The sequence below is a fragment of the Trachemys scripta genome, chromosome 19, assembly GCF_013100865.1.
Source record: "Trachemys scripta elegans isolate TJP31775 chromosome 19, CAS_Tse_1.0, whole genome shotgun sequence".
In the NCBI taxonomy this organism is placed as follows: Eukaryota; Metazoa; Chordata; order Testudines; family Emydidae; genus Trachemys; species Trachemys scripta.
This window is the reverse complement of record NC_048316.1, coordinates 7,877,401-7,896,539: the sequence shown is the minus strand read 5'-3', so window position 1 is coordinate 7,896,539 and position 19,139 is coordinate 7,877,401. Positions and strand designations below refer to the sequence as shown.

Below are 19,139 nucleotides of genomic sequence, written 5' to 3'. Positions count from 1 at the left end.
CTGTTATTCCAGACCCACAGCTCTGCCAATGCAGCTTATTCCTGACCTGCGGCACTCCCCTTCTGCTGTCCTGGGCCCTTTCATGGCTCTGCCCATGCACCTTTTGCCAGAATTTTGTAAAGTACTTAGGTGCCTGCAGATGCAGATGGGGACAGGCACCTAGAGAGGTTTTCAAAAGCATGTAGGATTTCAGTGGGAGTTAGGCACTAAGGACCTATTGAAAACCCGACTAGGTGCCTACTTGCATCTTCAGGCACATGGATACTTTCAAAAATTTGGCCCATTCATCTTCAATTGCAGAATTTCTTGCTATTCTACTTCCACTGCTCTGTCAACACACTTCAGTCCCAATCCACGGAACCCCGGCAGTTCCAGAACTGGGCCTCTCTTGAGTCAAGACTGCCAGTCATCTAGGATATTGCATGGCAGTTTTGTTATGTGAAGGAAAATCTACTAGGGATTAGGATGAAACCACCAAACTTACTTGCAATTGTGTTTGGGAATTAGTTCTCCAGAGAGGACAGGCTAATGCACTAAAGGATCCGGCCAGGATCTAATCCCATTGCCAGTGTAGATCTAAAAGCAGGGCTCACTGGAGTTCAAGTGTAGTCAAGTGCAACTCCTTCGAAGAAAGTTAGCTCACAAAAGGGAAGAACCAATCTCTCAAAAGACACCACACAGCACTGTGGCTGTACTCACCTGCAGGAGAGTCTGGAGAGGGCACGTCAGCGATGGGTGATGAGAGAGAAAAGAAGGAAAAAAGGCACATTACTTAACATTCCCCTAATGATCAAATGCAAAATCAATCCCCAGCGAAGCTTCGCAAGGCTTAGCAACCATGTTTTTCAGATCCATCGGCAGGCTCAGAATTATCCATGCAATTTCTGTGCCCCTCCAAATCTTGTATTTTTGCATGCAAGCAGTAGCTTCATACCAGAGTCAGCTAGCCAAACATCTCAATGCCAGATGTGCATGGCAAATCTGACACTGCGGGCTCATGGGAATGTGTGTGTGTAGTTCTAGGTTTTCAAACTGAGAAGACAGCACTGTGGCTGCTTTCTAAACTTGTTCCTGAATGTCCAGCAATAGGACAAGGGAACAGCATTTTATTTGGTCTTCCACAGCTGTACAGAGTGACGAGTTAGATGCTGTCAGTGCGGCAACTGGTATATACTCTGCAACAGGCCATGTTAGAATCTGTGTCAGCAAAGGAGGGGACGTCGGGGCCGGACACCTGGGTTATCCCTTACCATTTACAAGCATTGCAATGGGATCTTTAATTTCTGCCAAAGAAGACCTCAGTTTAGCATCTCATCCCTGATCATGCAGACCTACACCCTTCCCCTATTACTGCACTGGGAGTTCGTTAGCCAGCTCTGGGGGTTAGCTTTGAATCAGTTTGTGGGCCCAGAGTCAAGAACTCATTCAACTGCAACACCCAGAGCCCCACCCTCAGCTGCTGGACAGCTCCCCTGAAGCAAATAGAGGTATGTCAATTTAACCAGCAGAGGGTTTGCCCCCTATCCCCAAGACTCCAGTTGTGAAACTCTGGATTTGGTGTCAACGGAAGCAGAATGTGGCACACCTTTGTCACTAGGTGTCATGCCAAGGCAGGGTAGTGACATACTGGCTTCACTGGCCGAATGCATTGACTCCAGTGGAGCAGATTTGGGCTCCGCATCTTTTTAAGTGCATGGTGCACGTGAATCCTTTCCAGTCAGTCCTGCTCCGGGACGGTGAGAAACGCAACATGCCTCTCTATGCAGAGCCTGGACTCTGCTTTGGCAGCGAAATGCTGGAATCCATCTCCTCCTCCCCAGCGGCCGCCGTCAGACGACCAAACTGCCCTCTCCCGTCCCGGCCTGTCAATCCACTTCCTCGCCCATGAGTACAAAATCAATATTGGGCTTTGCCTGGGTCTCAGCTGGGCACTTCCTTTCAGACATCCACAGGACATGCAAGCTAAGCAACCTACTTAGGCCACAGGGAGGAGAGATTTAAGCAGACTCCACTGACCTCCCTCCCGCAACTCAGCAAGATTCTTAGTGTTAATATTCCATGGGAAACTGCAGCTCTGTCATACAAAAAGATCCTAAGGTGTTTCTACAAGGAGCCAGTAGCCCTGCCAGCTGGGGATGGGCCAAATTCCATATCTGCCCTGTTTCTCATGTTCCCCACACTGAGGTACTTTTGACACAGGTAACACAGGTGGCATAATTGTTTCTGAAGCCATGCCCCATAGGACTGTGCTCTTAGCGTAGCTTAGAAGATAAAGAAGGATCATCCGAGGGAAATGTCCAAGGAAAACACAGGAAGTGGTGTTGGTAATTCACTCTTCCCTCTTCATCAGTACTGAACCACTGCTCCCACAGAGATCTAAGGGGATCCTCACTGCGTGACATGGGCCGTTGATCCAGCCACAGGAATTCTTTCCTTTGGCTTCTTAGTAGATGAAGGGATGTCAACTTACTCATCATCGACATCGCTTTTGTTATGTAAATTTTTTTTCTTTTCCATTGGGAAAAATGGTTCGTATAACTGGTCATGCGTAAGATTAGTGGCCATAAAATCAAGGTTCTACTGGAGCACCAAAATTTCCCCCAAAAGATTCTTCTTTCACTGGTGAAATTACCCACCCCACAGCTGCCTTCTTGATGGAGAAGGAAAATCTATTCTTTGGACTCATCGGAGAGGAGGCTGCCTTTAAGTAATAATGGTCACGGCACAGGGCATATTCCAGGGGTTAGTAACTGGCTGGTGCCGTCTAGTATTTAGAGCCAGAGGGATCAAGAGACTTGAGAGCCTGGGAAGTAGACATCTCTTCAGGAGTACCATGGGCCATGGTCATTATTGCGATTATAAACCAGGCAGGAGACAATCAAGTGAAAACACTATTAACAATTCCTTTGTTACGGGCAAACAACTTGCAGACAAGGGAAAAAGTGTTTGTGACTAAATCATGGTGAAAAAGAAATCAGGCCTAATTTATTTGATGGATATTCTTTGACCACCTATAGAACCCGGAAAGTTTATTTACGAATAAGTGATTTGACAAGGAAGGGATAAAATTCCTTGGATAAACTCTTGGGGGCTGAGACTCAAGGCTTGTCTAACAGCCCTGTAGTTCAGACTGCAGGGTGTGACCTGCTGCGCACACCAAAGGGCTGCGTTGTAACTCCCCTCCCTGCCCGTAGACGGTGCTAGTGTGAACTAAAATGTACCAAGTTCATGTTAACATAGCGCCAGCCCGAGCCCAGACGTATACACAGTGCAAGCCCAAGACTGGAGACCGGGGCTCTGAGACTCGCTCCGGGTTTCTGCTTGCCGTGTCGACGCACCCTCGGTGCATGACCTTGGGGAAGTCACTTCACCTCTCTGTATTTCAGGTTTCCTAGCTTCAGAATTGGATGACTAGTACTGATGTCTCAGAGAGACTTTGTCAGGAGTAACTTATTAATGTTTGTGAAGCCCTTGGAGATCCTCAGACAGTGGGTGCTAGGAAAGGGCAGAATGTGACTCCTTAAAGAAGAAAGAGGATCCTTCTTTATATCTAATAATGCCCATGCTGAAGGGACATCCATCCATCCCCATATGTACCCCTCAGTCTGCTCACCTACCCATCCCCAGACATTATCTATCTATCTATCTATCTAATCATGTAGCGAAAGGCAGTTTGGTCTCTCCACCACCTGTACCTATCTATTGGAGCTCAGTTTAAATAGCTTTGTTCTGCCCCTGCGGGGAGGGCTGCAGGGCTCTCTGATCAGAAAACAGGCAGGGCCTCTTGTACCCTGGTAGCTGGGAATTCATTCTGTGGGAGGGAAGAGCGATGTGGGGAAGACAGGAGCATTTCCCAGCTCCCTCCACTTCTCCTCACAACCCATTAACCTAACTTGGGGTGGGGGGGGGGTGATCTCCATGTGAATGAAGAAACGGCCCTTCAGCCAGCCCAGCCCCCAGGGAACAAATGGCTCCATCCGTCTGCTGGCTGAGTTAAAAGGGGGCGCTGACCATCTGGTGGAGCTGGGCAGTCAGGCGTGCTGCTGCCGCCTCCTGGGGAAAGGTGGAGGGGAAGCTGGCTGGACAGATGTGAGAGCAGACAGACAAGTTTCGGGAGGGATGTGCTGCCACCATAGCAGCTGCAGACGCTGGGGCTCGCCAGACGCTTTGTCCGGCTTGTGAGGGCAGGGATGGGAGAAGGGAAAAGGGAGGGAATGGACGAGAAGAGGGAGGGAGAATGGGAGAGCCGCTGGGCTGCTCTAACTGCTTCCCAAACCAAACCTGGTGTCCCAGAGCAATGTCCCGGCCTTACATGACACTGTTTTCATGTATGGACTCATGACAGTAACATGCTCTGGGAACAGCCCCCTATGTGCGAGAACCTCAAAGGGCTTCACAGGCGTTAACCAATTAAGCCTCATAACCACCTAGGGAGGCAGAAAAGCATCACACAGGGGGGGAAACTGAGGTCTGAGGAGGTTTAATATTTGCCCAGGGGTAGAGTGGGCCCAGAACCCAGGAGTCCTGACTCCTGATCACTCCGGCTCTAGACACTAGACGGCACTCCCATTCTGTAAACCAGAATAGTGCTAGCTGAGACGGGACTCCCCTGCAGCTGCATCCAAACCCAGCTCCGGCAAACCGACACGGAAAGGTTTCACTGCCGCATGGCGTGTAACCCAGCTGCAGGGCCATTACAGTCCCACCGCTAGCTTCTCCCACAGCAGTCCCCTTGCTGGGAGGCTGAGGTGCTGCTAACCACTCAGCTCTCCTGGCTAATGGAGAGGGATGTCCTCTCATGCCAGCCCGCAGCCCCCTGGGACTCACCCTCTGCTGTATCAGTGCATGCTTGTGCTCCATCTCCCTCTTCTCCACGGCCGAGTCGATCACCAGCTGGTCCAGCTGAAGACAGGGAGGAGAAAACCCGAGGGAAAATTCAGCAAGATGGTTCCCATTACTGTGCCCCCAGCCATCTCTCCTGCCTCTGGGCTCACGCCAGTCTTGCCAATGGCCTACGTCCTGGAGAGGGATGCGAGTTTCCCCGGGTCCAGTGAGGCTGCGTTTGGGTGGGCGCTGCGGGCTGGTGTGGCAGCTAGCTTTCCACCGCTGGGACCTCCTCCCAGAGCTTGGGATTTGGGGTGATGCTTTGTCACCGCCCTGGTTACGGGGAGCTCCTTAGACCAAAGCACAGAGACTATCCTGAGCCACATCGCTATGAGCTTTCGCGCTCCTGTCTGCACGGCCTGGGCATGCCCACCACCCTGTGAACTCCCAACCCCTTCCCCAGCATGCACTGGGCTCAGTATAAGACCAGGGCTAGAATCTGGTCAGGAATCTGGAGGGAATGTCTCCCGCCCAGGCCCTAAACTTCGGCAAGAAAGATGCAATACAAAAAACAAACAACCCTGGATGCCTTGTGTCTGGGAGGGCTGCCCAGCCCCAGATGGACCGTAGGAGTTCTTGCTTGGTCCAGTGAGCAGGAGATGCCCAGGAAGAGCCAACTTGTCTAATTATGGCTGAGTTCCCAAATCCCCATGCCGGCCATGTTCCTGGCAAAGGCAGGTTCTGGAACATTCCCGTCCTGATGCTCAAGGCTTTCATGGCAAAGGGATCACCGCAGGGAAATGGCAAACAGAACCAAGCATCCCCTCATCCCAACCCCTCACCTCAGTGGCCAGTTTCTTCATGTAGGGATCAAGTTCATGAAGGAGGCTGTAGCCCTGCTGGAAAAACGTGTACTGGGCGTGCATGAAGGACAGCATCTGGGGATGGGAAACAAGGCACACGGTCAGAACAGGAGCGGAGCCATTGGGAGGGGAGGGGACTCATACACCCCAGTAGAATATCAGCCTCAGTGCTGGCCTAAGAAAACAGCCTGAGCAGACACAATCCTCTCTAAAAGAGCTCTCTCGGACCCCCTCCCTCTGCCAGGGCCAAATGAATCCCCCGCGTCACTCCAATACCTTCTGTTGGGTGACACCGCGGACAGCGCTAGCCTGGGGGAGCTCTCCTCCATGCTGCTGATGGCGAAGGAGCGACCCACCTCACAGAACAACATGCTCTTGTGACTGACCAGGCCCTGGGTTGGGACTCGGGAGAGCTAGGTTCTATTTCTGGCTCTGCCACTGGCTCCTTGTCTGACCCTGGACATGTCACTCGATTTCTCTCTGCCTCTGTAAAATGGGAATAAGAATACGGCTCTACCTCTGAGGGGTGCTCTGAGGCCACACGCACCATCGAGGTGCTCACATGCTATGGGGATGGTGGCCATATATGTACCTAGGTAGAGCATTTCGTTTCTAGACCGTGCAAATCTCCTTCTCAGGCTCAGCTACATCACCTCTCTCTGCAGACATCAACACATCCTCTTTTCCCACCTTCTCTCTCTCTTCCTCTGTGCCCCCCCCATTCCTCCTGCCTCTAATCTTACTAAGCTTGCAGGTATCCCCCCCATCCCTCCCCACATAGCGACTGTCTTTTCCACCGTGTCACTGTCACTCCTCTCTGACAGCCCTCGCCCTTCCAGAGCGCCGAGGGATTGTTTGTTTCTTTGTGGTGCACTATTGTTCCAGAACCCCGCAGCCCACACTGGCCTTCCTGCCTGCATCTCGGTGCTGGGGACGTGTGTGGAGGTGTATCCGCCTGGGCGAAATGGAGCATGCAGCACTGCAGTGTACTAAGTCTGGGGACAGCAGGGAAAATCGAATGGCGCCCTTACCGCGTCCAATATTTCAAACTTCTTCTTGGCTTGGAGGACGTTGATCTGTAAGGGAATCAAGACAAGAAACTCAGCAGCGGCAGCCCAGGGGCTAGACATAGCAAGCAGCACCCATTGCAACAACTCTAAGCAGGCAGCGGCAGTTGGCGTCTGACGGGCCCACTCGGAGATGTAGAGATTTCTGGGGAAGGGCCAGTGTGTACAAATTAAAGTCCCTGGGTAAAATTTTCAGACGTAGGCTCCTAAGGGACATAGGGGCATTTGAAGATGCTGCCCCCTTTGTGTTACTGCAGATCATCGGACTAGCTAGGCTGGCCCCAGGAGACTGTTCAGTACTTGGTGCCCGTGATGTCGATGCACATTTAAAATCTGGTGGGCCACTGCTTTGCTTCCTCCTGGCAGCTAGATCGAGTGGTGTCAGTGCAGCAGGTGTTGGCTCAGCTGGCCAAGTAACCAGCACCCATGGTGCCGGCACTGGGACCTTGTTCCTAAAATAACACATTGTGATTTACACAGGAAACCAGATCAGTGACTTTAGCGCTCAGGAAGGGCACCAGCCGCCTGACGGCCCTGGAAAGCAAAGTTATCGTCAGAGCACAGGCAGCTGCTGTGCAAACTTCCCCTGCGCGGCCCCCAGTCTGATCCCCTGTGATGTGTGGTCACCTCGAAGGATGAAAGAAGGGGCCTTCAGTCACATTCAGTCCTTAGACGAGCACCATATTTCCATGGTCAGAGAAGCACGACAGCACCATCTAGTGAGGCTGGGAGGGTCTTGTTCTGAAATGTATTCTGCAGCGGTTGTAATGCCCCTCTGCAAAACACAGGCAGCGTTGGTGCTAAAGCACCTCGGTTTTTGTGCTCCTCCTGCAGGTGCTGAGCCGTGCGGTTCGAAAGCACATTCCAACATCTCTCAGCCTGCTACGTGCTCCTCTGACCAGGAAAATCCCAGCTTTAATCCCCGTTATAAAAGACAGGGCATGATGCAGCAGGTCCCTGTGCTGTCCTTTTATTTCTGGAGACCTGCCATATGTCACCAATACAGAGCGTTTGGTAGGCTCTCATCTTAATCCCTAATTAATTGAATTGCAAAATCACAGCACCTTTTAAAGCAGTAAGCAGCTTTTGCCCAGGAAAGGCACAAGGACCAGAATAGTAGAGGATGCTTGGTGAACCGGCTGCAAGGTAAAGCCACCCTAGCAGCTGTGTCTAGCTCTATTAGTGAGCACTAGTGGTTCACAAGATAACGGATGCCAAAATCAGGTGGGCGAGACTGTGGCAAAGCTGTTTGGTTGGTGAACCAGTGAAAAACGCGCTCAGGACCAGTAAATTCTTGTCAGCTCAGGTCATGGACCACAGGTCAGGAGATGAAAAAGGCTTCTGAGATTTATAAAACATTAAAGGGAAATGAAAAGTCAGAAGCTGCAGAAGAGAGAGTGATGCCTTAAAAATAAAAAATGAATAGCCTGCAGTTACATAATACCTTTCCATGGATCCCATGAGCAAGTCTGGGAAGCTTTACAAGTGCTGTAATTAGCACTAAAGAGCCTGTCAAATGTAGCAGAAGATTTCTATGGGGCTTCAGCTGTCAGTGTCACGAACAATATGTTACCATGACAGCTGCAAAACAGGTCCCGGTGTGTTAGTGTCTCATTTATAAATGTGGCACCAATTAGCTCCAATGATGCTGCCCTTGGAGTAGCTGAGACTAGAGTTGAGAGAAAGTTACAGCAAACGCTTTCCTGGATCAGGGACCGAGGGCTCTGTTCTCCCTCATTTTCCGAGCTGTGCTGGGCGCAGGGGATGGCGTGTGTCTGTGTTTGGCAGAACCTGCCTCCCGATTCTTCCTCAGCCATGTCCCATCTTCTGCTACAGCTATCCAGAGGGCTTTATACCAGTGAGTATCATGTAGAGGAACTCAGCTCAGAAACATCCCCAGCCTGCCCCACAACCTTCGCCCTCCTCCCTTCCACAGCCGGATGGGGATAGCGGATGGATGGGAGCCAAATAGAGGGTTCCACTCCACAAGGGGAACTCCATGGCCATTTATAATCAGAATCCAGCCTCTATGCACCGCCTGAGGAATGCAAAGGTGCCGGATCACACGGGAGAATCTGGTCCTAAATTGCAATTCTCTGGGTCTGAGCCCCTTTTGGACTCTTTTTTTGTTGTTGTTGCAAATATTCATAAAAGCAAAGTTCCTTCATGCAAATTTCAGGCCTGTGACCAAAGTCTGTGTCGTGATGAATGGAAATTAGTTTTGGGTGGAAGCGGGAGGGACAGGCTTCCTGCTTTTCCAAGGCTGCCGGTCCAGGAAATGAGCGCTGTGTCTTTGCAGCTCTGGTCTGGTGTTGGCAGAAGTACCAGGCCGTAAGGAGGAAGATATGCCAGTCGTGGCCTTGCTAGGACAGTTTCCTGGCATCTGCATGAGGCCAAAAGGTGTCTTTTTGCCAGAACTCTTTCTCCCACCGTGGAGGCTTCTGTTAATTGTTTGGGCTTATCTAGACAACCAGCCACTAGATGGCATGCCTAGGCCACACAAATGCATACTGGTAAAAACAAATTAATCTGGCAGTTAAAAAATGTCCAGTTACTTCAAGTAACTGATTCATGCAATCCAATTTTGGGGGCGTGCGTGAGGGGGAGGGACTTTGGCAGATTTGCACAGTAGTTAACTAATTTAACTCCAACTTTCCTTGATCATCTCACTGACAGATATTTGGCTGCTGTGCTAAGTCAGAGAGCTGAGAGGCTGGAATCTGCTTTTCCCCAAGGCTCATCGCATCCTTGGGCAAGGTGAGAGGCACATTAGCAAAAAAATGCTGGCCAGAGTCTGCATTATAGGCCAACCCCTTTATGTCATCTGAGCAAGACTCCTCTTGTTTCCGAGACCTTTGAAATAGGGAAGGGGAATTGTGTGAAGGGGACAGAGATTTGTAAAACTGCTGCACTTCGGATGCAGATTTAAATTGTGTCAAGGGCCCCTAGCGTGTCCATATAAATAAATAAAATACCAAGCCTTTCCCATCTCTAACATCTCTGAGCCTAAAGACATGCAAAGAGATCCTGCCCCAGTTCCTCTGTCTGTGTCTTTTTGGGTGCATGGCTTTCGATCATCCCCCCCCAGCAGGGCTAGCAGAGAAATCCCACTGGATTGGCCTATGGCATTAGTGGAGCTTTCTACCTTTGTCAGCATTGGATATTGGCCTACAACACAGGAACTTCTTTCCCTAGTGACCTTGCCAGCAACCACAGCTGAATTTATCTTTAAATCCCAGACGCCAAAGAGCTACAATCCCTCAAGGTTAGCAAAGCACCCATGACTTACAAATTAAAGGGACAGCGTCCCCTTTCCACCCACTGCTGATTCTCAGCAATCAGTAGGATGTGACATCATAGACTATCTCGTGATAAGACAGAAGGTGCTGGCAGATGGTCCCAATTTGGTGCTGCAGGGAACGAGGGCTAGTGGAGTGACACATGGATCAATATTTGCACTGAATTTGTTCAGTTATTAAACCCATTGCCTGGAAGGAGGAACCTGAAGTCAGCTAATAAAATCTGCAAATGATACAACAAAAGCTTTGGCGGAGGGCAAGGGGTAATTATGGGGGCAAAAACCATGTTCTTTGAGGAGACTGTAATGCTAAAAGGAGCTTCAATCAAGGGAATTGGTTGAATTTTTCTTTATGAGAAATGATTGTGACATTTACCATTTCAGCTAGGGTGTGGTTTTTCAAGCAATGTGTATACACACATGTGTGTGCATGCACAAAGATATATGCAAACACGCACACATGTGCCCAGAGGTTTTCCTTAAGGAAACTCTCTGTAGGAGGAATGGGCTGTGACTCACAATCAGAACATGGGGGAGAAAAGCACTCAGAGGCATTATCTGGCTTTCTTACTTTGGCTGATTGCACAATGCCATCTTCTAAGCCCTACTGGAGAGATCTGCAGATCAGAGAGGCAGAGACTTCTGAGAAAAACCGGCTCTCCCTTAGGCGTTGTCTATCCTGGGAATTTGCCAAGCAGTCGATGTCAGTTAGAGAGATAGCAACCCCACCAGTGGAACTTAACCCACCTTCAAGCAGGGGTCAAGTAGGCATTTGATATGGACAGGCTGGGGTATGCCAAGTAAAGGGGTGGTCAGGGCAGATCTGGGATCTAGGGCAAATTGTGGCTTTCCTGGTTATCCTTGGGATTGCAGCAGCCTGGCTACCCCACGGCTGAAATTGGGGCAAACCTTCAGTACAGAAATGGCCTTTTGTTCCAGGTCTGCTCCAAACACCTTTGACCGGGTCTCGCCATTGGCTTTTAAGAACTTCCCAGGGATTCTCTGCCATGTGAGGCAGCAGGTTAAGTGCTGGATAATTTCACAGTCAGATGCCATTTAAAACCCAGATGTCAGATCCTCCTTTCTCACCTCCACCCACCCACTGGCTCCTCTACTCTCGGCTGATGGATAATCAGCATTTATCCTGGGCTCACCTGTTTCTATGACAGGACGACTGGATGGAGCTGGTAGGCCAGAACCTCACCTGTAACACGTAGTCCAGGGCCAGGTGTCGGAAGCACTTCCTGGTGATGGTCAAAGTGCCTGTCGCTTCCTCCACCTCGTGGGGCTTGTGCCGCGGGGCCTGCGCGTTCTTCACCAGAGAGATCTCCATGTCCTCGCGCACCTTGTCAAACTGTTTCTTCGTCTCCTTGAACTTCCGGACGTCACTGGAACCCAAAGGGGACGACCACCATTACAGGGCAGCCAGGACCACCAGGGAATCAGCATTGGAACGCAGCAGGGATCCCGGTGGCGTATGATCTCTCTAATGGCCAGACCCTGACCTCATACCGTATTCAGTGACCCCACTCAGCTCTGCCAAATCTGGGGCTGGAAGGAATTTCCCCCCAGCTCAGATTGGCAGGGACGTGGGGGGAGGGGCGCTGTGGCATGGGGCCTGGTTTGCCTGCTAGGATTATCTGGGCATCTCTCTTCTAATCCATTCTTTGGCACTGAAGGGGTCTCCTGTTCTGTGCCTGTGGCACACAGTTTAGTCTCCTGAGGACTGAAATGTTGAGGACTAACTAAAGTCTTTGCGCTTCATATAGGAGTATCTGGATGAAATGTAATGGCCAGTGATAGACAGGAGGTCTCACTCATGGTCCCGTCTGGCCTTAAAGCTCCATGAAACGATGAATCAGAATCTGACCCAAAACATCTCCCTCTGGATGCAAAGAATAACTGCACTTTAAAGTGGCCCCTTCAAAACAGTTAGAGGCGTCCCCAAGGCGTCCTCCAGCAACCCGCACAATCCTAACGATGCTCTCCAGCTGCCTTGCAATGAGACTGGGATGTTTCCTAACATGCACTATAAGAAACAGTCAAATTATATGTCACCAAACATACTGTACTGGAGCCTATGAAAATACCACAAATCAGCCCGTTCTCATGTTTAAAATTCACTGCCCAGCCAAGTGCACTTTGCCCATTGGCATGTCTCTTCTGACCTGCCTGCAAGTTGGGTTTGTTGATTTGAAGTGTTAGACTTAGAAGTTTCATTTTTTTCCATCTTTTTTGTACTCTTGTAACCGGCACATTTATTTGTTTAGTGTGCCAGATGGGAGATATTGGATCCATAAAGGGTGGAGAGGAAACAAAGTGACTCACCCAAGGTCACACAGCAAATCAGTGGCAGAGCCAGTAATTCGCACCCAAGTTTTCTAAGTTCTGTGCCAGTCCAGTACCCTTTGGACTGGACCACTCTACCTCCTGCTGGGCACAGGGCAAGCTCACTACCTTGTGTTCAAGTACTTCCGTGTCCTGACACATCTCAGGTATGGCATTACCCAGCATAGTTCACGTTGAAATGCTGGCTTGTTTACAATCATTACACCACATTAGATGCTTACACAAATGCATTTGTGTTTCAATGCCCTGCAAACACAGGAATCACTTTACCCATCGCTGAAATACAGTCACTTCTGAGATGGGAAACGGCCCCTGTTCCACACTGCTCAGCAACACAAGCCTTTAGGGCAGGAGGGGAAGGAAAATACTATAACCAGCAGAAACTGCCCTCATTTGGATTCTGGTTCCTGCCAAAAGTACCAAGGGGCCTTAAAAACACCTTCAGCTTGAAATCTAGTCAATTAAATAAAAATAGTTACATAGTGACCACCCTTACCCCTGCAGTCCCACCCCACCCCGACAACATTTATAAGCTTTTCCTAATTCTCGAAAAGTCATCCCCCACCCTTGCTTTAAGAAAGACAGACATAAAAACCAGGAGAAACTGACTGCATATACAGGGGAAACAGGGAAGTCTCCTCCAGACTGGAGCTACAGTCTATGAGCAGAGGAGAACTGCTGAGGCAGAGCAGAAGCGCCAGCAGCATAAATCTCGCAGCAGCAGCATGTCCGCTGTTAATCAAGTAACCCATAGCGCCACAGACTGTTCAAAGCTCAAACTGGCCTGAGCAGCCACGCACGTGTTCACAGAAACCAAACCAATCAGTGAGGACACGGTCATCTTCGAACTCCAAGGATGGACAGCAACAGGGCCTCAACTTCACGCTTCTCTGCCCCTCACGTTGGAAGGGCTCACGGTGACACCCACGCACAAACACGGCCTGCGCCCGTCCCCTCTCGCTCTGTGACACGTAAACACGCGCGCGCATGCTCGTCTGTTGAATTTCAAGTGCCACAAACTTCACCATGAAAACAATCCCTTCCTGAGGTTAAAAATATCCCCTCGGCCTCTATTATTACCCCTGCTGGGCTCTGGCCAGTGGGCTTGGCGTGGCCAAGTGGCACGGGATCTCACCAGCCCAACAGCTGGCGTCAGGCTTTCTACGCAGCTATTAATATGGCTGCCAACAAGCTCCCTCCTGAGCCAATGCTAAAAATGAATGGTGTGGCTTCCGCTTCCCCCCCTCCTCCCCAGGATGCTTAGCAAAGGAGAGAGGGAGGGGAGAGTGGCCGCTGTCTCTTTACCCTGCCCTCACCCACCTGAACACGTAATAAGCCACATGGACTCTGCGGTTCCAGCTACAGACTTCCAAGTGGCCCGGCAGAGAGTGGAGAAGTTGGACCCATTTGGCATGAGAACTGTGGCAGCCGGAGACGGGCTGCTGGCATTGCACGGAGCGGGGCCTGGCAGGAGAGGAAGCATTTCTCAGGGCTTTTTGAGTCGGGAGTGGGGAAATCAGGTGATTTTTCCGAATTTGCAGCAAGGGTGTCACCTGCCAGGCAACCCATAGCCGGCCTTCTGAAGAGCTACTGGCCCTTCAACGTCTGTGCACATTAGAAAGGGGTAGGAGTCCATGGGAGGGTGTACAGGAGGGGCACGCTAGAGCCTAGAGCCTGTAGGTAATCAAGGAGGCCTTGCCTTGCCCCACCGCACCCCAGGGCTGGGCTATTTAAAGAGGAACAGGAAACAGAGCAGGAGAGAGGAGCAGAAGCTCTGCAGGCTGCAATGGACAGGGTGTCTTGCTCAGGCTGAAGAAAACCAGCCAGCGACGTGCTTTGCTGGAGTTTAAGTTGGGGAGCTCTGAACCAGGGTCCTGATGAACTATCTATTGTCATCACTCCTGTCCTGAAACCTTATTAAAAGGGGACATGCTCTTTGGTGAGTGTGTGTTGGTGTCTCCTTGACCCAGGCTGTTAAAGCGAACTGATTGCTGCCCCAATTGGGGGGAATTAAGAGGTGGCACACCCTCAGCACCACACCAGGCAGGTAAGGGGGTCTGTGGGGATGGCCCAAGCCTTTACAGAGAAGTGGAACCGGAGATGGTCTTTCAGCTGGCGAGCTCACAGATGGCTGGTGTTTTGCCCTCTTATTTACTTCCAAGAAACCCCTGATTCTCTTGCCAGCCCTGTTTTGGGACAATATTTCTGTTCAGCTGAGGCTTCTTGCAGCCCCTGACTGCTTCCTTCCCAGCATCAGATCACACACGAGGCTGGATCCACTCCGCTCCCGCTGGGAGGCTATTGATGAGGAGAGAAGGGTGAAATCTCTGGCCTGCAGAGCCAAAATATTAGGTCGGGGATGGTGGAGGGCCACAGAAGGTCATTCCCTTTCCTAGCACATCACAAGGCTTTTGACAAACTAAGGCTAAGTCCAACTTAGCAAGGTCTCTCCAGGGGACATGGCGTGCGGGGAGATGAGACAGGCTAAGGTTTGGGTGACGGGACTGAAAGCATTTCACCTCTCGGTACACGGCTGCACCGCAGCTGGAGCGAGCCTTCCAGCCCATGGACGCAGACATGCTCCAGCGCCGCTTGAGCTAGTGTGCTAAAATTGGCAGTGTGGACGTTGCAGCGTGGGCTCACCACCCGAGTACGGCTGCAGGGCGGTGGGCCGGAGCATACTCAGGTGGTTAGCCCACGTCACAATGTCCACACGGCTACCTGGCTTGGGAGGCACGCTCCCTGCTGCAATGTAAACATACCCTAGGTCGGTGGCTCTCAACCAGGGGTACGTGCACCCCTGGGGGTACGCAGAGGTCTTCCTGGGGGGACATGAACTCATTTAAATATTTGCCTAGTTTAGTGTTTCTGAACCCAGGAGTCACGGGACAGGTTTGGGGGGGATCGCAAGTGCAGGGCCAGCAGTACTAAAAAACTCTCCTCTCGTCCCAAGGGCTGGCCCCTCCATGTGGAGATGGAGGCACATGAGTGGGGCAGGACTCGCCCTGCCACTGTCCGTGCTGAGCCTGACCCCTGGATAAACAGAGGTTCCATGGCTGTCAAGCCAGCCCCGAGTGCAATCACACAGCAATGTCAAGGGGTGAGAAGGGCTAGCTGCAGGCTGTGTATAAAACTCTTCCTTTTCACAGCCAGGACACTGCCGACGTGGTCCTGGGGGGTTCTTTAAAATGATCCCAACCACAGAACCAATTTCAGATAAACAGGGTCTGATGGGCGTGACAAAGGGAGAATAAAACACAAATACGCTGATGCGGTGACAGCCCCAAAATGAAGGTGAAATTCCCCCTTCCGGCTGCCAGGATTTAAGCAGATTAAATCTGAGCTCATCAGAGAAATGATTAGACGGAGATGGGGGAGGGGGAGTGCTTGGGAGGGGGGGCAACTGTGGGTCGTCCCCCACACCCAACCACCCACAGCTGCTGATGGATTCGCACTCAATTACCCGTTCCCATGGAAACTAGCTCCCGCTTAGCTGAAGGCTGCCATTGCCTCGCTGACCTATATTCAGCTGATTTGGGATCTCATGCTGCACTTGGTACCTGCTCATGGGCTGCGCGGGCACTCGGGGGGGGGCGGGGGGAAGGGAAACAGCCTACACAGGCAGAAGAGATTCTGTTTCCCCCACCCAAGGGAAAGAGCAGGTTGAGATAGACCTGAGCTAAGATGCGGGCTCTCCACATCCTGATCATTCCCAGCCTTGATTCTCCTCTACTTCGCATCAGCTGTGTGGCCGAACGACAACGTACCCTCTGTCACCCACGCGGGGTGTTTTACACCCGCTTTGCACAGGTGTAAAGGAACGAGGCAGCCAGGCCTCAGATTGACGAATAAGAACACGTGGCCATGTGGCATCGGGGGGGAGAGGGGAGGGTTTATGTTCCATTTTATAAGGGCCGGGGGATGGCTGACTCCAAATCTTACCCAGGTTGGGGCTAGGAGTCAGGCTTGGATTCGACGGTGCCAGTGTCCTCACGAGATTTCCAACGATACTGGTGCAAGGATTGCATGGCTGGCTGATCTCTCCCACGAGAAGCCTGCTTCCTCCGCAGGCAGAAAGAGCCCTTCCCCCCTACCTGCAAAGTTTATGTGCAACAGACGTCTACAGGCTCCGCTTACTGCCTCAGACACACCAAAGGTGTCCTGGGAGGTGGGGTTTGATTTGGGGGGATACGGGTGCCCAGTGAGAAGCTTAGAATTTAATGAGGCTGCAGGATTCTGAAGTGAAGCCCTTGGGGGAAGAAGTGCCTGCCTGGATTTTGACAGACAGCTGGGCACTGACCTATGCTTTAAAAGCCATATCAATCTAGATGACGGACTAAGCAGATTCTGTACCTCATCCAGTCGGGGTGGCAGCAGCGATCAAACCAGGCTTGGCTCAAAGGGCTTCCTACCAGAGGGGTGTCAGACCCGTGCTGCACGGATCTGGGTTTTTGGGGGGTGTTTGAGCTGGGGGGGTTTGGTGTGCCCCAGTGTGGTGATAGGAGTCAGCTTGTAAAGTGTGTATATGGAACTGAACTTTCACACGGTTTGGGGATGCTCAGATCTGGGGGTTTGTTTCATGTCCAGCTTTAAATTTTAAACTCAGGAGGGCCTGGATTGCACCCAGAACTAAGAGCTCCCCTATGACAGAATGTGGAGATGACAGGACAACAGTAGCGGGGGTCACCCCATCCCACTGCTGGATTCATGGTTCCCTTCCCTTGGATGTGTCCTTCACTCCAATCAGCGCCTTGAATATATACATAGCCAGTGCACTGCAATCCTGTTTTCACCACAGACACAAGAGGGTCCGTAGTTCATCAGGGAGCCCCAGCGGGGACCCAATCGACTAGTACTCACTCTTTCACAAAGTTGTGCAGCTGTTGCCGGACCGACCTCTGGGCTTGGTCAAAAAGGATCTAAGATAAAAGGAAAAAATAACAAGAAAAGATGAAACCGTGAAACTTTCCCCAAGGCGAGGCCGAAGCGCAGCGCTGGGAGGGTTACCTAGCCTGGCCTGACAATGTCATACTTTACAAAGCTATGGGGAAGATCTGAGCTCAACTCCTCTTGGAATCCAGGCCGAGCCCAAAGGCTTAGGGATCTCCTCTGTCCTATGGGGGAGGTGGGTTTGATTCCCAGCCCTGCTCCACTGACCCAGTGCTCCATGCAAGGGATCTGTGCACACTCCCCACCCTAAGAACAATGCAGAAGTGGCTGGCGTGGGAGTGAGTGCTTTACAGTGACTGATGCTAATGTGGAATGTGAGAACACGTCCTTCCCAAAGTTGTCTGGCCGACTCCCCTGTTTATCCCAAGGTTCTGGATGTCCAATGTAACCTTTGGGGAAGTGGGGTTGCACTGCACAGACACATGTATATCTCCATCAGATCTTGTGCTGCCGTGCCTGGGCAGTGAGATGGGCAGGTGGCATCCTCACCAGAAAAGACAACAAGGCTGACCATGAACATGGAAATAGATTTTAGATGAAAAAAGTTGATTCACATTCCAGGGATCCTAAGTATGTTTGTGTGGAAGGGGCGGGGGGAGCGGGCATTACTCCCATGGACTAGCAAAGTGCCCATTACTTGGTGCTATCACAATCAATTCTGGTTTACATCACACGTTTTTTCCACCCATGAGGCCGTCAGCATAAAAGGCTCCTGGATGGTAGCTCCCAAGATCTGCAGAGGGTCACTACAAGCTCCCAAGAGAGTGTGCCTTGTAACAGCCTGTGCCTCCCTAGCTTGTATTTCCGACTGCGCCTCTCCCGTTTGTCGAGTTCCTCACTGTGTCAGCAGGGAGCACTGTCCCCTCAAACTGCACCCAGTGGTTTCAATTTCAGCAATGGGAAAGGGGTGCTGGTCTCTGAAGTAAGGCACATGCAGTAAACCACACGTGCACCCCTCGCTTCTTCTTTAAGCACAAGCCGACTGTGCTGGCCAGGAGAGAGCCCCTGGAAGCAGCATACCACAAGTATAGAAGGAGAAAGGAAGAACTTGCTCCTATCAATCATTTAAACCTCACTCCCCAACACTGGTCCCAGCGGCTGCTACACACCCATCATATCTCTTGTGCATCCAAAATCTCCCCTCCTTGTTCTGGTCTCTTTTCTCCAAGCGATACTGTCCCAGCAGGGCGAGGTCCGCCTGTCTGCTCCCCCGGCCCCATGGGAACACTGCCATGATGATGAATAAGCCTTTGCATTTCAGACGTGCCTTTCGATGATGCAGCACTTTGACTAATTGAGGCCAGATGGACAGAGGCTCCCTGGTGACACCCAGAGGCCCTGCAGATGTGGAGACGGGCGGGGCTTGCAGAGTGGAGATGGGCCCAACAGCAAATTATCCCCCGATATAACATTGTTCATTGGTTCCTCCTGGGACCCTGGCTCTCCCCTTCCAAACCATGCCCACTGTGGGAATCTGCAAACAGAGGAAAGCTTGTTTCATTTACTGTCTGCACCCCCACCCAGAGGCCTGGATCCTGCCCTGGAAAGAGACCCACTCTATGGCAAAGGGGGAATTCAGTATCTACGTCCCTTTCAGCCCTTGGACTTTCTGCTGACTCTGCCAATTGTGGAGGTGGTTTTTGTGCCAGGGACATCTGTGCCCTGGGAACTGGGCTGAGACCCACTAAACTTGTGCCGTGCCATTTGCCATCAGCCCACTGATCCTGTGCCTGAGCCTTTCCAGGTGTGGTTACCTATGGCCCTTCTCTATGATGTGGATTCCTTCCT

At 51.4% G+C, this 19,139-nt stretch overlaps 1 protein-coding gene across 4 annotated transcripts in view; it reads right to left on the bottom strand.

Annotated features, from left to right (window-relative positions):
* ACAP3 (ArfGAP with coiled-coil, ankyrin repeat and PH domains 3) overlaps positions 1-19,139 on the bottom strand; it is a 167,750-nt gene that overhangs the window by 51,556 nt on the left and 97,055 nt on the right. For all 4 annotated transcript variants that reach the window (XM_034753170.1, XM_034753171.1, XM_034753172.1 and 1 more), the window contains exons 5-10: positions 17,262-17,320; positions 11,257-11,440; positions 6,719-6,763; positions 5,667-5,762; positions 4,828-4,902; positions 700-711 (exon numbers count right to left, since the gene is read on the bottom strand). In XM_034753170.1, coding sequence (XP_034609061.1) covers positions 700-711; positions 4,828-4,902; positions 5,667-5,762; positions 6,719-6,763; positions 11,257-11,440; positions 17,262-17,320 — 471 coding nt within the window. The remainder of the gene's footprint in view (positions 1-699; positions 712-4,827; positions 4,903-5,666; positions 5,763-6,718; positions 6,764-11,256; positions 11,441-17,261; positions 17,321-19,139) is intronic.